Here is an 18,141-nt window from a genome sequence, read left to right on the forward strand (position 1 = left end):
TCAAGGTAATCTATGCTTTTACGTGGTTCTTCTCTTTCTTCTTTTGTTTTTAAGTAAAGTACATTCGGAAGTTGAGATTTTCAAGAAATGTACTTGCTGTGGCCAATAAACAGAGATTTAGAATTTCAAATTAAATCCTACTTTCATTTTGCAACTGTAATTACTAGGTCTCATTTTCCTTCTGGGCAAAAGATATTCTTTCAAAATTACAAGGACCTTATAGTCAATATATAAGAATAATCATAGAAAAAATTTCAGACCAAGCTAAACAAATACTTTATACATTATTTGAGGACAAAGTGCTAAGCAACATCTTCCATATTTTCTACATACCCCCCAAAAATGACATGGAAACTTACAGAATGAAATGATCTCAAGCACATATATTCTCCAAGGGGTGTTAGAACATGCTGAGATGGATAATGAGCTGTCATCATGGAAATACTCTAGAGATGTATGCTGTGAGCCCACAGACCTGAAATAGTACTATTATTATGAAACACTCTTTTCTGCAATTGTTTCAGTGTTCTGGCTTTCAATCCAGTGGTCTAAGCAGCTGTTCAAACCACTTCCTAAAAGTAAAAAAATCTGAATCTTCCTTTTCCTCCTTCATTTCCATAGCAACATTAAATATTTTAGTCTAAACCAAAATTGGTATGTATTTTCAGAACCATTAGATTGAAAAAAATGTCCCTCTTTTTAAGTAAATTATTACTGAAAGCTCTTGAATTATGATATTCTATTCTAACTTAAAATTCCATTGAAATGTAGCATTTTGTAATTGGCATGGTTTAAAACAATTAAATTGATATAGCTATTTAGTTTATGTGAAAATAATTTCATCTACATTAGCAAAATTTCCAATAAATTCTTTGGAAATATGTAAATTGCAAATCTTTTCAGATACTCTACATTATTTCTATTTATCTAGTCCAGCATGGTCCAATATAAATAAAATGCAAGCTACATAAGTAATTTAAACTTTCCCAGTAGCCCATTTTAAAAAGCAAATACGATCTGCTTTAAAAAGCAGATATAGTCAACTTTAATAATGGATTTTAAGCTGGTGTATCAAAAACATTTAAGCACTCATCAATATAAAAAAGTAATGAGATATTATATGTTTCTATTTTTTCTTTTTATATTAAGTTTTGGAATCCAGTATGGATTTTTACATACATCCAAATTCAGAGTAGCCACATTTCAAGTGCCAGAAGCTTCCTGTGGCCAGAAGCTACTGTATCAGCATGATCTAGTCAGTCTAGTGGCTTTTGTTGGCACCTGGTTTTTAGTCTAGTCTTTTATTAAAGCATTTTATGAAAGTAATGAACAGATGTGACTCTTTTCCTTTGTCTTTTGTTTGTTTCTTTGGCAGCCAGTGAGACCCACCTTGATGGGACTTGTCCTCTACCTTCAATACTTGTGTATGTGGGTGACTAAAATTAGCACAGTGATTATATACTAATAAACTGATACTACTCAGAGGAATGGTTTGTTACACAGAATGGAAGACGTTTCACTCACAGGACTGTGAGTACTGAAGAATACTTGCCAGAGGAATCCATTCGGAAACTGGTCCTTGGTGGCACTTGTTCTGGATGGGAAAATGGGGAATTAAAATCGAAATTCATTTATGGCAATTTAAAATTCATCTTTACTTTTTTGTTGTTGTTGCTGTTATAACTCACCCCCAACCTTGTGCTCAAATTTAATGATTTTGTTTCTCTAAGATCCATGGAAGTTAGTGGACAGGACATACCCTGTTTTATGTATATGAATATATCTATAAATGTATTTCTTTTATGTGCATGCAAAATAGAAAAATTTGAATTCTTTTAGATCAGAATGAAAAAAAATCCTCATTTTCAAAAACTAAGCTTTGATTCTCATCATAAGAATGCTTATAGGAAAGTAAAGTCGGGGCACCTGGGTGACTCAGTGGATTAAGCATCTGACTCTTGATTTCCGTTCAGGTCATGATCTCATGGTTGGTGAGATTGAGCCCTGTGTTGGGCTCTGCGCTGACAGTATGGAGCCTGTTTGGGATTCTCTCCCTCCCTTTCTCTCTGCCTCTCCCCTGCTCATGCTCTCTCTCTCAAAAATAAATTAAAAAACTTAAAAAAAAAAGTAAAGTCAATCCAGAACCTGAACTATACACAAACTGAAGAAGTCTTTTAAAATCAGGTTAAGATATTGTGTCATCAAATTACTGAAATGGAAAGTGGAAAATTCTATCAATGAGTGTGTTGACTTACGTCCATCAGTCCAAATATTTTGATACTTACAATTATTTGGATAGCTGAAGTTATGTATAAGCAGTTGAGTTAAACTGGTTTATGTTAGCAATATAAATCCTTCATGAGAATTATGATGTTATCTCTGCTACATATGACATAAAATTTGTGGACATGAATGTAAAATACTATACACATAATTAAAAACGGGGCACTATAAAAATGTGTATTTTATTATTACATTAATAAAAATTAAAATAGACCAAATTCTGATTGCTTTCTTATTGAGCTTTGTTTCAAAGACAGAATTCTACACTCTTCAACAATAAAAATGAACGAGAAGCCTGTTGAGGGCAATGACAAGGCCTAGTGTCACTACCTTCTGGGTTTGACAGGTGCTCCCCACTGCATCCTGCACAGCTAATCGTACTCATTCCAGGCAGAATGACCATCCCTGCCATGTAACCTGTGTCTTCTAGTAAAGGTAAATTAGTTTTCCAGGAGAATCATTATTTCTTAAAAATCCTCCATGTGTAATGGGACTGCTTAGCATTATAAATTGAGAACTGTCCTTTCATTAGAAAGACAGAGCTGTATCACGGATAGAAGGCTGCTACCTTCCAAGAGCTTCCATTGGTTGTAAAACTGGCATTTTATATTATCATAATCTCACTAGGACCTACTTGCCATTCAGCGATTACATTGAGTTTACTGCAGTCCTGATGGTCTCATATTTATTCATGAAAGTTCTGTGGATTGCATTGTTCACTTGTGCTACCAGCAAAATGCTTTGACGTACTAAATAACTTTCAGTCAAGGACTGATTTTAGAGTTTACTTCTCCCCTCCCCTCCTCCACTTTTATCCTCTGCCTGATTCTAGGAACATTAAGTTTTAAACTGATGAATGAAATAAATTTATTATCTATCAGACTGGATCTACTTTCTAAAATACATGGGAAAAACGTGTCCCTAACCTAACTTTTATTTCCCTTTCTTTATTACTTGGCTCATGTCATGGTAACTTTCTTTATTAAAAGGGACCTGTTAGAAATATAAATGTTCCCATAATTGTTTACAAAGATACCTAAATATACCTAAATTAGATTTCCAAATTAAAAAGCACACATTAAAAATGGCAAACACAGCTTAACTGGAATTACTAATCTCCTTTATCAATATATTATAACTGCAAAGTGACACGTAATGTGATATACTAGAACTGCAGCTGAAAGGCAATTTTTTTTCACAGATTAAGCCATAACATAAATTATACTAAGGACAGCAATAATGGTTTTACCATGGGAAAAAGGTGCAGGAAATTAACCTTCAGAGTACAGTCGAGGACATTTTAAATGATAATGTTATTAATTTTTTTCTAGTCTTTTATGATTCTAATGCTAAAGTCATTGATAAAAAGTGTCTTAACATTTACATATCATCTTATTTTAATATTTCGCTAAAATAAGATAGTGCACCAGAGAACATTTGTTAAGAACATTAAGGCCATTGGACAACAGCAATGGCCAAGCAAATGAGGCCAGGGCTTGGTCTAGCAGTGTTCAGATGTGGGGGTGTTCTCTAGGAAGGCAAGGTGGCCTTTCAGGATGACTTAACAGCTGCCTGCAGCTATGGCATTCATGATGTATCAGAACCTTTCCTAAACCTATTGACATTTCCAGCTTGACTGTATCAGGTGTGTAATCACATTGGCAAGGGGGACTGGAGGCCAGAAGACTGAAGTGGGAGCACTTGCACAGGCTTTGGAGCTCTGGATATTGTGCATCTACCTTGTGTGATGTGGCTTCCACCATGTTTCCATTTAGAGTCTCAACCCATGCGGTGCACTGAGTGGATAATATTTTTACACTACCCTATCTTTCCAAGTGGCTCTCATGTTAGGATGGAAGACAGTGCCAACTACAGCCCTTGCTGACTAATAACATGGAGAAAGCAGCAGAAAAACCATTATTTAGAAATACAACCACTCATTTGTGATTAGCCATAAGTTATACGTGCATTATAATGCTGAACAATGAAAGAATTCCACAATGAACAATGAACAACAAAACGGTAGGATAAAAGCCATGGATGTGAAAAATACAGCCGTCCGTTTTTGACTGGCTACAAAGTATAATTTCCTCTCAAGTATAGTGCTAAAAACCAGTTTGTTCTTCCATTATGCTCTAACTCTTGTGGTTCCTTCTGATTGCTACCCTCGCTGCAATACTCACTGCTTATTGTGAGTTAGTTCTTCCTAATTTCCAGAAAGAAAAATTGATCGTGTGAGTTTTTTGAAGAAATTTCAGAGGAATTTGTGTTCTAAAGAGGTTCCACCATAAGGCACATTACAACATATGGATCCCTGACACTTTTATGATCCTACATTTGAGTGATGTCTTACTGCAAAGAAGCCAGACATTGTAACTCATAAATTGTTTATTTATAATAAACAAGGTTTAATGTGAAGAGAAAAAAGTTTGGATAACTTCCATCATAATTCAACTTGGGTTCACACCAAAGGACAGAATCACGAGGAAAGAGTTTCAAAGAACAGGGATTTTTCTTCTCTGTCTCTTCCTGTTTTCATCTGCTTCTTGCTCTGGCTTCTGAGGCTGCAGTAGGGTGTCTGTTCAAGAAATGGCCCCATGAGGGGCAACTGGGTGGCTAGTCTGTGGTTAAGCATCCAACTCTTGATTTCAGCTCAGGTCATGATCTCATGGTTCATGAGTGTGAGCTCTGCACTGAACTCTGTGCTGACGATGAGAAGCCTGCTTGGGATTCTCTCTCTCCCAATCTCTCTCTGCCCCTACCTCACTTGCTCTCTCTTTCTCTCTCAAAATAAATAAACTTAAAAAAAATTCTCCTTTAAGAAAGAAATGGCCCTGTGAACCAAGGATGATGAGACAAACCTTTGCAATAAGTCTGGCTTAAATCAAAGTGAAGCAACAAGACAGAGCCCTCATTCCTAAATCACCAAGTTCTTGAGCATGACCAGAACTTTATTTTATAAGATTCCAAAGGAAGCCATACCCCGTTTCTTGGGAAGCACTTTGTATTGCCCTGCTTGGCATCAAAAGGAGGAGTCATGACAGCTGTTGTTCTGCAGTTATGTAAGCATGATCTCTCCTAGGAGCTGGAAGACAGACAAAATTCTCTCCCTTTTGGTCCTGTGATGATGGCGATGTTGCATCTGATTTACTACCTGTGATGAAAACTAGAACTCCATGGCAGAATACTTACATGAGTGAAGCCTTGCTACCTTTTCTTAGTACTAAGTTTATCATGCTTTAGATTTATATATAAGTGTAATTTTCTGAGTATGGAGGGAGTTTTCTGGGAGTCTGGCTAGATAAGCTACCACATACGTCTTTACCTCAAATGAGGAATAAAACATGTATGGGCAAGAATTCAGTCAGCCAAATAAATTAACTTGAAAGAAATTATTTATCTGACTGGGTATTAAAATTTTTATTCATGGTCTGTACGTTTAGATATATACTTTTCTTAGACAGTAATGATGACTATTTCGTTAATAGATTATGTAGTAAAGGAAAACCATATAATTCATCATTCAAAGGAGGTCAAACTGGAGAGTGAAAAAGAAGCTATTAATAATTATGCCAGGATGACACAGAGCAGGACTGTCTCAAGCAAACAGGCATGTGCAGTCACCCTACGTAGTCTCATGGGGATGTAGGCTGTTAAAAAATTGTTTCTTACCATGTCGGAAATACGTGACACCATCACATATCAAGAAAGAATGGCAGAAGATGGGAGGAGGGAAAAGCAGTGAGCGCCTTTAGAAGTAGTTGCTTTTCAAGGTTAGAAATGGTAAACAATAGTTTTTTTTTTTTTAAGATTAGCAGACAAAATGAGAAAATGTAAGCCCTTCCTCTTGATTGCAAAGAATCCCTTCTTTCATGAGTGTCATGAGAAAAGGACAGAGAAGGAAAAAGTAAGAGATAGCCTGGTTTATCCCACTATGAAATGGTGCTTTCAATAAAAAAAAAAAATGCAAGTAGGGGCACCTGGGTGGCTCAGTCGGTTAAGTGTCTGACTTCGGCTCAGGTCATAATCTTGTGGTAACTGGTCGGTTTGAGCCCTGAATGTGGCTCTGTGCTGACAGTGTGGAGCCTGCTTGGGATTCTCTCTTTCTCTCTCTCTCTCCCCCTCCCCCCAAAATAAATAAATAAACCTAAAAATGCAAGTAATGGGGACAGAGGCTATTATACAATGAGAAACATGAACATTATTGAAAACTGTTGAGTAGAGTTGGGGATGGGGAGACTTTTGTTTTTTTTCTGGCAGTTGCTGGTAATGACAGAGGGTCAATGCTTAAATACTTAATATGGAAACCCCAAAAAGCCCATTGGTCAAAACCTCTTTTGGGATTTTTGGGCGGCATGTTTCATATATATATATATATATATATATATATATATATATATATATGAAAGCTTACATGGAATTAAGTTAGAAAAAAAATTTCTTTCTGCACAGAATTTTCCAATAAGGGTGAATGGGATTTTTTGGTAATTAGAAGATATTTAACACATGACATTCTCCTGATTAAGCATCAATTTTGCCCATGGAGTGAGAAACTGTAGGTCTAATTGTCTAATTACACTTAAACTGTTGTCTATATTTACTGTACAATTTCCCATGATAAAATGCTGATATTATTTGCTGGGGTGTGCCATCAGGTCTCACTGAGGAACTGTTTTTCGTATGTTTTTGTGTCCTCAATTTCAGTGTAAGTTTTGTACAATTGGAATTTGTTTCTCACGATCTTTCTCTCATGGGGTCCCCAGCGGAGTTCTAGACACGTGTTGAGTGTTCCATACACCCTTGTTGGCTGCTGTTGATTGATGTTGTTGACGATGAACCTGGAGGTGCCACCTGTGGGCACTCTGCCTGTTGCTCTGAAATTGGAAGCCCTGCCCGGCCTGCTGGAAGAATCTTCCTTCTCTCTTTCTTCGGTTCCATGGCCTCATAAGAAGATCTCATGAAGATGGGAGGCATTTCCAGCTTTCCCCTCATAAGCATGTACCTGTCATGTTCAGTTTCATTTGGCTCTAGTACCCAACGGTTGTCTTTGTTTGTTTAAAATCATTACATTTTTTTTTCAGGGATACATCTTTATTAAGATGTCCTGTGCGTGCACATTAAAATGTCAGCATAATCTAATTATGAGCCAAATGAGGCACAGCAGCATTTACATCATTTGATAAATTTCCATCATTTGCAGGGGACTGGTGACTTGAATCCAAATACTTCTTGACAGCCGTGCTATAACAAACATTCTGTAGCTCCGGACAGCAGAGGCTTGTGGGTGGAGGTACATCCTTTCTTCTTCGGCTACTGCAACCCAGTTTTGAATGTGAATGCAAAACATCTCTTTACTTTCATACCTGGTTGTAAGGGAAGATACCATGAAATTGCTACAGGCCAGGGAAAATGTCAAAGGGCTTGGTTTAGACAGCTCTGGTTGGGATTCCCTTACATACTTTTGCTGATCCCCATGGAATTTTCTCCCAGGAAAAAGTTCAGGGAACACAAGGATAAACAGAGTCAAACCTAAATGTAATGCATGAGATTCAAATGAATAAGGCATGGTTCACAATCAAAATCTTGAATATGGGTCTTTTGTATGGATGCACACATTTCATGATCATTAAAAAATCCTATTTCAAGATGATGGGAAATACACTGAGTTTTCCCCCAACTCATTAAAAAAATATTTCCGGGTGTTCTAAAAATTCAAGTGAGAGAATGAAACTTTTTCATAATTGGAAACAGGGAACATGTAGAGGGCCAAGGGCAGCTTTGTTCTTTCTAGATACTTGCGTGTCCAGGAGCAGAGTGAACTGATCAGTTATCCAGAGACCTGAGAAAGTAGCGCTGTGATTTTTTTGGTTTCCTAAATCTTCAGGGTAGAGCTTTGCTTACCCTGATGTGATTTCCCTGCTTCTTTCACACTCCATTTAGTGTTATGAAATAACATGACAGAAACGCGAAGCATGGGAAAGAAAATGAGCTTGCCTTCTTTTGGCTTCCTAAGACTTGTGACCCTGAAAACATTGCTGTGACCTCAGAAACATTAGAGAGCTGACAAAAACATGAAGGCTGGGGGGGACACCATTAGGGAAGAGGCAGCAGTGGCATCAGCGGGGCACTGACGGGGCAGAGGGGGCTGGGGCGAGAGTCAGACTGTTGGTTATTGGTGTGGCTGCCAGAAGCAAAGGGAGAAAGAGCTCCCAGGGGAGGTTAAGGTGGACTGGTTTGCTGGGATTGTTACAGGTGAGGAGCGGAAAGGCAATGAACGGAAACAGCATTGCAAGGGCTGGATAAAGAAATCAAAATTCTTTTAGGGTTGAAAAGAAGGTCACACACAATTCCTGCTCAGAAACTGAGGGCACCACAGTATCAGACACCATGAAGGAAGACAGAATAAATGGCAACACTGCCTTTGTCCTGAATAATAAAGGCTTGCATTGGGTCAGGAAACTTAGAAGAATGAGAGCAAATAATTAATGAAGGGACAGAAACAGAAGGAAGCATCTCCTGAAGCTCCCTAAAAGTACCAAAAATTAAACAAGCCAAGGATGTGATGATGATATTTTAATCCTGCATTGCATTTCCATTTCCATCCTCCAAGTTAGAACTTCTACTGTATCTTGATCTCCACCCGTTTGTACATTCTTACTTCCCTAGTTAAATTTGTGGGAACAACACATAATACTTGTCTTGGGTATCTCTCCATGGTACTGAGAGTAAAGTGGGTATTCAATAAATACTTGGATAGTGAAGCAGAAAAGGTACAAACTGTGTTGTATTTCAACTGTGTTGAAATCTTTTCAATTTTTTTTTATTTTAATGACCATTAATACCTTGATTTCATACTCTGTATTATACAGCTAAATATACTACTTTGTTCTTATTCTATCACAGCAAAAAAATTCTAACTACACAATCCTTTAAAGACTTTCAGTTGTTCATCCAGAAGGGGAACAATGAAATATGGGAACCCTGTCATAGCTGATTATTTAAAATAAAGGTACGTGTGTGTGTGTGTGTGGGGGGGGGTTCATTTCTCAATGCATGCCCTGCTGTCCCAACTATTTTATCAATGAAAATTGCTTTTAACTGAGAGTTGTAGAGGATGAGGAAAAGGTATTATGTCAACTCTTCCCCTTACCAGTTGGGTGCATAATTCTCAGCCCCTGAGCTTGTAAAGAATAAACAGATTTCAGATTCTCTAAGGTCATACACCATCTAAAACTTGTGATTCATGTTTCAGGTGATAAAGTTGGGGAGAAGACATTGGTGGAACACAGAGACAAAGGAAATCAATTTATGGTAGACTGTGAAAGGAAGTGCCTGGGACCATAACCTTCTCACTAGGCTAGGTTTCTTGATCCATTCATATGGATCATATTATACTGTGTATTTCTCTCATAGATTATACATTCATGACGTTCATATTCCTGTCCTCTAACATTTGGAAGAGAAGACCTGTCAGATGGTGGAAAGAGGCACAATGAATGCATATGCAATATTAAAAACCTTTGTTTTCTAATATTTATAAAGTACAATGAAATAATTTTAGAGGACCTTCAAATAGGATGACAAGCACATACCCGATATTTTATGACTACATGGGCCCCACTGCAGTAAAGAGGCCCCACTGTGTTAAATGAGAAGGAGAAGTTTTGGAGGTAGAAATGATTGGCATGCAGATCTGTGCTATTTACAGAACCATTACTTTCATGACTGTGAACTGGAAGATTTGGCTAACATGTACTCATGGCCCTAAATTCTTTGGTGATTGCATTCAAGGCTCTGAGAAAAAAAATCTAAGCTTCAGACTCAAGACCAGATTACACATAAAAATCCCAAACATTTATCTTACTATTTGGTGACTTAAACAAAATTGTCCACATCCTCTGACTCCCATCCTTCCCACCAAATACATTCCTCATTTTCCTCAGGGGCTTAGAGGTAAAACAGTAGAAAATAAACTATAAACCCAAAAGGTATAAGCTATTTTTAAAGAAAAGTTTAGATCAGTTGGCTCTACTTTTGAGATACTTTTTGAACCACAGAATATAAAATTATGCCAGATCATCTCAGCTTCAATATATCTCCTGGCAAGGCTTCAGCTATTATTAATGTACCCTTGGTTTACGTGGCTTTCACTTACGCCTACTTTCATAAATCGCTCTAGATTTCTCGTAGAGCTCGTATGGGTCAGGCTTCCTTGGGTCAAAGGCCTCTGTTGAGTCAGGAAAGGAAGTCCTGTGAAGGGCGGGTGGGAAGGGCAGGTTCTGCGGTATGGCCGGAGCAGATAAACTCGTTTGAGGACTGCCTTGATTTTCCCATCGGTCCATTATCTGGAAAGTGAAAGAGAACAGAAAATAGCTAAGAATGAATTTTTTCTTGCTATTTCCCTTGTCACATACTGCAACCCTCACCTTTACATTAGACTTTCTTGCCCTGTGGACTTTTCTTCCATGGAACATTTCAAACTCTGGAATAAGTGTGAGAAAAGATTCTATTTCTCTATATTAAAGTACCATAGACTGTACCAAATACAAGTGGTATCTGACTTTTGAATGCAAGCTTATATAACCTTGTTACCTACTAGCTGGTAATCTTCAGCCAATCACTTAATCTCTCTGAGTCTGTTTTTTTTCCCCCCTCTTATACAATAAAGATAACATGTATCTCAAGATAACTTTCCGTGTCTGTGTGTAGAAAATGGTATTGGCCCTGATATATTACACCATTTTTACTGAGACAGAAGAGAATAAAGTAGTCTACATGTATCCTTTTGACACCTATGCATATTCCGATAATCTCCTATACCTGAACATTTGGTCACTTTCCTTACAACTTAAACTAATATTACAACCATCTGGGATTTATGAATTGTTCAAAGTCTTCTGTGAAGCTTCATTTACTGCTGATGTGGCAGTTTCTTCCCCCAAATGCTACTCTGATATTGCTAATACTATAATTTATTAAAGATCTAAAGGACACTTCCCAGTTTACCATGTTTTTTTCACACATGTTACCTTCTTTGGTCTGCACCATGGCCCCCTGAGGTAGATAAGGCAGAGGCCAATACCCTTTTGTTGAAGAGAAAGCCAGTTAACTGAGATCACCTGTTTGCAATGCTAACTTCACCTTCATTCAATAATCAACTGATTCAAACTCAACTTAGACTTTTTTGCTTTGAATAAACCCGCGTTGTGTAAAACTCAGATTAGATTAGCCTTTGTCTAAAATTTTGCATTGGGTCAGTGTGTTCTTCAGGCTAAAGGCTAACCTCCTCCAGGGGCAGTAGTGGCTCCTCATGAACTAGTTTCTGCTCTTTGTTCTCATACTCTCTAATGGTCTCTCCTCTCATTCCGTAGGATCCATCAGATTCTCTCCTGCCTCTGAATCTTGCACACTTTCTTAATTTCTCCTTCTACCTGCAAAGTTTAGTCATTTTCTACTTTTTCACCTCCCATCCTCACTTTACCTGGCTACTAGATTCAGATGAGATGTCTCTTCTAGAAAGCCTTTGATGACCATTCCTGAACTGGTTACATGTCCCTCCTGGATGTTCCCACAGCACCTCTACCTACAAGTCACACCCAAAATTCATGATGCTCAACTATAATGGCAAGTCTACCTATGTCTCCTCAAATAGATCATGATGGGGACAGATCCTACAGGGGACATAGTCTTTCTCATTGTTGTATTACCAACACAAAATAAGTGCTCAGAAAATGTTAATTTAATGAATGAATTAAATCATCAATAAAATATAGTCAGCTGTTCTTTTTTTCCAAATCTGGTTGACTCATAACTGTTCTTTTTTTTTTTTTTTTTTTCAAAACACAAACAAACTAGCTTTGATACACACTGTTCTGAACTTGGCAGGATTAAAACTTTCTGTCCCTTACTGCACTGCCCTGCTTTTGTTTCCATACTGGCTACATCTTGGTCAGGGCTCCTACATGAGCTCTGATTTATCAATTATAAATATTTAAAAGTTGGAGGGGATGTGAGGTCCCACATACTGTGCATATCACTGTGACTTGCAAAGTTCCCCATGACTTGCTCACCTACCTGAGACTATGTCAGGTGTTGAGTGAGTCATCAGACTATGAAAGAAATGGGTCACTGACCTTCCTCTCAAAAAGATTGGTGCTATGGTCTGAATGTTTGTGTTCCCTGCCCCCCAAATTTATATGTCAAAATTCTAACACCCAAGGTGGCACCTTTGGGAGGCAATAAGGGTGGAGCCCTTGTGAATGGGATGAATGCCTTAATAAAGGAGATTCAGAGTCTAGAAGACCCTTCTGTCAGGTGACATAACAGAGAAAATATGGCCGCCTCAGAAGAGGCCTCTCACCAGACACTGAATATGGCAGCAGCTGGATCTTGGGCTTCTAGCCTCCAGAACTCTGGGGAATAAATTGCTATTGTTTATAAGCTATCCAGTCTATGGCACAGCAGTCTGAAGGGACTAAAACATATGGCTTCATTTTAATTTGTTTTCTATATGGGCTACTGACCAAGATTTCATTTAAACAAAATTTCTCTACCTAACGAGGCTGGAAAAGCCCTAGTTGAGTTCATTTCCCTAATATTAAACATAATCTCAAGAGCGCAAAGAAGTCCAGCTGCTGTTAGCGACAGACCCTGGGTCAAACCAATTTGTAACTATAATGGGAGTGCTGTTTACATAATAATACATGGAATAAGTGGCAAATTTGCTTAGAATTTTAGCTAATATTCTGCTCAGTAGGTCTTTTGGTCCCACTTCATAAAAATCTTTAAATATGTATGCCATTAATTAATTTTATGGTAAAATTCATCTAGGAAGCCATCCTAGGTTTCTTTGTTCATCTATTCTCCATGTCTTTGCTATGATGGGAAGTCTCACATTTGTAGCTAAAGTCATATTCTTTTTTTTTTTTTTTTCCAGTTAAAATGACTGGCCATAGGTATCATGTGATGGGATTCTGGCTGTGACTTTCTCCCTTCTGTTTCTGAACATAAGATACTAAATTCTAAAAAGTAAATAAATTAGATATATGGACTGAGTAGCTGTAGAATCCCACTTGTCATCATAGGGCTTCAGCAAATGTCGATTTCTTTCTCCTGTCTTCTACTGAGGTTGAACTGATACTCACATAGGTCTTGTGGTATATGTATCACTTGTGTGAAGTCATGGGAGCAAACATGTTTCAGGTGAAATATTAGTGTTTCTAGAAAACGTTTTTAAAACTACAGAACAAATAATGGTTTGGGCACTGCTGGGAAGGTTACTTGGGCAGATTGACAAATTCTACAATTTTTGTAGCACAGAAACAGGGGAATTAGTCAAGAGTCTGGTTTATGCTTAGTAAAGTGTTCACATCTTGCTGTGACATTTATCAATCCTTGAGCCACTCTGTCAGGGTTTCTCAAGAGACTGTAGAGCAGAAAATTACTGTGCCCATGAAATTACTGAAGAAGCAAACTCACAGTCTTTATAGCTCCCCACCCCTGGATTGTTATTTGTTGGCTCTGACGCAAAAGACCATGGAGCAGACCACCCTCCCTGGAATTAGAGGCCACCCCCCTGCTCACTGGGGCTGATGTGCTGGTCTGACAGCATCTTCTGAAGGGTGCACTCTGTTGACTTCTTTCTCAGACAACTTAGTCTCTGGACTTCTGCTTTCTAGCTGGGATGCTCGGCTCATTTGTTCTTCTCAACCTTCTTGAACACCCTAGGTTCTGACCCTGTCCCATTGCCCAGACCCTTGGGCATCACTTGCTCTACCTAGTGTTTTCCTGACCTTGACCTTTCTAGAGTTGTGCTACCTGCCAGGCATTTACCTCTCACAGGCTTCTGGCCTTGTGTAGTCCCAGTGGTGTCCATAGCTAGGCAGGTATTTATAAATATCTCACTAGAGTAAGGAAAATGGAAATGAAGTTGCTTTCAGTATCTGGGAGAAACCTTGTATCTCTGCAGGCCTTGGTAAATGAATGAATCCTCGACTGTTTGAAGGTACAGTCATTGAATTAGCAGTGGACATATAGTCCATGACAGGGCCTCAAATGGTAAAATAGGATAAACTAATCATGATGCAGTTAGTATTTTGATCCCCACTTCTGATCTGGGGTGCACAGTGAGAGTGTGAATAAGGCAGCCTCTCACCTCACATGAAGTAATCTATTTAGAAACTGTTTGCTTCATATAGAAGCTGGTGTAGTCTAAACACCTCCCTTCACTATTTTAGGGCAAGGATGGGATGTGAAGGCATTTGGCTTGATTCTGTCCTTGAAGAATGAACTTGGATCCCTTCCAGATGGAAAGCAGGAGAACTCACTATAATTAGTGTATTACTTGTTACAAAGAAAATGACTATCTCAATGTGGATTAGTTTATAATGTAGAGTTATAGAATAGAAGAGGGTAGGCAAGTGACACAAGACCAGAAGGAGGAGAGATCTCACTCAGAATAACATTTCCTTAATCTGAGTACAGATGGTGTTAATCCTTCTCAGAGGAGAGAGTCTATAAATCCATATACTGTGGGCATATATTTATATATTTGTTTAAAGGAATACCTTAGCAAACTATGTTCATTTTATAGAGTCATTAATTTATTAAGGTTTTATGCATGGAGGGTCTGCTTCTAGGATGACAGTACTTTATATTTTTGAGCTCAATATGTAGAGGCACTGTTTTAAGCACTTTACATGGATTAGCTGATAGACTCTTAACAATAACTATAGGAGTGGGTACTCTTATTGTCCCCATCTTACAGACAGAACTTGAGATACTGATGACTTAAGCGGTTAGTTGAAAGTCACACAGCTAGTAAGGAGAAGAAGCAAAGTTCGAACCCAGGAAGTGTGCCTTCAGAGCCTGCACCCTAAAACGTATATCGCACTGCCTCTCATTATAGTCCTTAGTCTAAAGAACTTCTGGCAGATACATGGAGGACATTAATTCAACAGTCTTATATCCTCACTCAGCCTTGAACCTGGAAGTCCAAGCCTTAGCTTTCGTAGGGATGTATGGACTCAAGATTAATTGTAAATTGAATTCTATAAAATGTTTTTTGGAATTATTGACTATGGATGTCATTACTGTAATGACAGCAAATGCTGTAATTATGTCAAATGGCATTATTTGTATAAACATGGTACATATAAGGAAATCATTAAATTGCATAATTGTAGCACCATGATGAAGTTTCAAGGTTCCTTGTTAAATTAGATAAAGATGTATCTAGACACAGAGCACAGATTAACTTTGGTGATGAAAGGAAATTATTTAAATTTTGGCCATGATAAAACAAATTTCATTTAAAACATTTTAAAAACACCTCTTTCCAAACCATGTGCATCATGAAATGGTTTGCTAAACCCAGATAGGTCTACTTTCCCCATCTGGTATTTTCTGTGGCCACATGAGCCCAATCCTAAATGAGGACATGTCTGGTGAGGATATTTTGCAGCCCTGACACATCAGTTCTTTGTCTCCAGCTCTTGGTTGGCCCATGTCTCTTTGAGAGAAACCTGGAGCTCAGACATATTACAGGGCTTTCCTTTCACATCTTCAAACCATTTTAAGGCATGATATTTAATGAAACCAATTATTATACTTGAGAAGTATGCAAAATTATATTAACCTCCATTTCTAAAATGAGAATATCAAGCAGTTAAAGATTCCCTCAATAAAAGAAATAAGAGAAGCATAAATTAATTCAAGAATTCCCTGCTCACTGGCCAGACTTGGGGCCACATTCATCTGAGCTGCTTAATTTGAGATGGAAGAAAAGAAGTAGGTGGGAGACAGGATTCCCCAAGTTTTATTTCTGGATTTGAATCATCACTTTGCTACAGTTCTGCTCTAGTTGTGGGTTTTAGGCATTCCAGGTAGAGTACTGTATTCTAGCATACCATGAAATGGGATCCCAGAAAACCACCCCAGCTCTTGGGACTTGGGCAGTTACAAGCTCCAATCTAACGGCAAATAAAAAACCCTTCTAATTGTGAAACTGACTTGGCTGACCTAGCCACACAAAAAGATAATTTAAACTTCCTATGTTGGCATCAAATTTCAGGATGATTCATGAGGCAACTAGGCCCAGAGAGATTAGGTGATGGCGGAGATGACCAGTTTCTGAAGGAGATTCAGAAGTTGAGTGATTGCCAGGTTTGGTAGAACATATATGTCTCTGGAATATTCACACACACATATTTAGCTCTGCATACATTAAAATGTAAATATAAATATAAAAATGTATAAATGTATACAGAGCTAAATTTCTTATGTACCAGATTTAATTTGTAGGTCAAGTTTGCATTGTTTCTAAAAATTTCATGTTATAAAGACTATATAGTTATTTCTGACAGGGGAAAAAACAAAAGGTTTCTGCAGTACACCATACTGAATAGGGTTAATGCTCATTTTCTAAGTATATTAAAAAACAGGCAGAAGTGCCTTTACAGGAAAGTAAGACAAGTTATTTTTGTATTTGTGTGACAAGCACAAGACAAAGGGACACATGATTTGTTCTTTTGACATCGCAGAATCTCAGAGGTAAAAGATTTTGAGATCACCCAATTATATCTTATTTAATGGGATTGCATTAATAACTAGAAATAAAGAAAGAAGCATAAGAATTCCAACTTACAGGCTTTGGAGTTTTCCATGGAGAAAAGAAACCTGTAATAAAGAAAACAATATTTGAACTTTGAAAATATAACTTGCTACCACTTATGGGTGGCATGATATTCAAATGATTGCAAGTTACTTTAATTAGTTAATAGCAAACAATAACGATAAAATATGCTGCCTGGTTGTATAGTTTTCTGTAAGGAACCCAAATAATTTCATTGGAATTGTATTAATGATTCCAAGAACATTACTTTTTGGCATCTGAGGATTCTGAGGCACAGAGAAGGTAACTGTATGGGAGTCAGCTGCTTAAAGACCTAATATGGAGTCATCCTTAGGGATTTCTGTGTCCCAGCCACAGCTAGAGAATGGTAGTGGGGTGGGAGGAGGAGGAAGGGAGGAACAGAGAGAATAGAGGCAGACATTAAACTTTTTAAAAGTAAATAACTTCTCTTAGTATAAAAAATAATTCTTCTTTGTGTACCTACTTTAGGTGGTGAAAAGGCAATCAACAAGGTTTCATTAGTCCTAAATTTAAAAATAATGTATATACCAGGGCACCTACATGGTTCAATCAGAGCCTGGAACTTGCTTCAGATTCTGTGTCTCCTGCTTTCTGCCCCTCCCCTGCTCATGCTCTGTCTCCCTCTCTCTCTCTCAAAAAGTAAATGAACATTAAAAAAATTAAAAAAATTAACCTATATTATGAATCAAATTCTAGTGTATAAAAGAATAACTCTTTGGGGACTGTTTTCCCATGGAGACCTTCTCTGAGCAGTTATCTATTTATTATGCTAGTGCCAGCCATGATGTGCATGAAGAAACAGTGCAAAATGTTTGTTAGTTGAATGACTCATGTATCAACAAAGCCATGTTTGTTTTTTTTCAATTTATTGAGCAATTTCTATTATCACAAATGGTATGCAGACTGGGCTGTTTCTGTTGTGATCCAAATGACCATTAAGATAATGAAAAGCAGAAGATAGATTACTTTTTTTCTTCTATTATTATTTCATTATTATTTTATCATATGGTATCAGTTTTTTTTAAAAGTACTGAAAACAAACTTAAAAATAATGGTGGGAGGTAGGGGCGGCTGATGTATACTGGCCTTAGTAAGCCAAAACATAACAATTTTGCTCATGTTAATGTTAGCTGGTATCTGAAAAATGCCCAATAAAAATGAAATCTTGAAAATAAGCCACATACTGTGTGTTTATCACCTTAATT

The 18,141-nt window shown here is 37.7% G+C and overlaps 1 protein-coding gene across 1 annotated transcript in view; it reads right to left on the reverse strand.

Moving 5' to 3' along the window:
* The window catches only part of MAGI2 (membrane associated guanylate kinase, WW and PDZ domain containing 2), a 1,321,708-nt gene that overhangs the window by 173,155 nt on the left and 1,130,412 nt on the right, over window positions 1–18,141 (reverse strand). The window contains exons 11-13 of the mRNA XM_042965265.1: window positions 16,928–16,959; window positions 10,439–10,628; window positions 1,553–1,594 (exon numbers count right to left, since the gene is read on the reverse strand). Coding sequence (XP_042821199.1) covers window positions 1,553–1,594; window positions 10,439–10,628; window positions 16,928–16,959 — 264 coding nt within the window. The remainder of the gene's footprint in view (window positions 1–1,552; window positions 1,595–10,438; window positions 10,629–16,927; window positions 16,960–18,141) is intronic.

Source organism: Panthera tigris, chromosome A2 (assembly GCF_018350195.1).
Source record: "Panthera tigris isolate Pti1 chromosome A2, P.tigris_Pti1_mat1.1, whole genome shotgun sequence".
Lineage (NCBI taxonomy): Eukaryota > Metazoa > Chordata > Mammalia > Carnivora > Felidae > Panthera > Panthera tigris.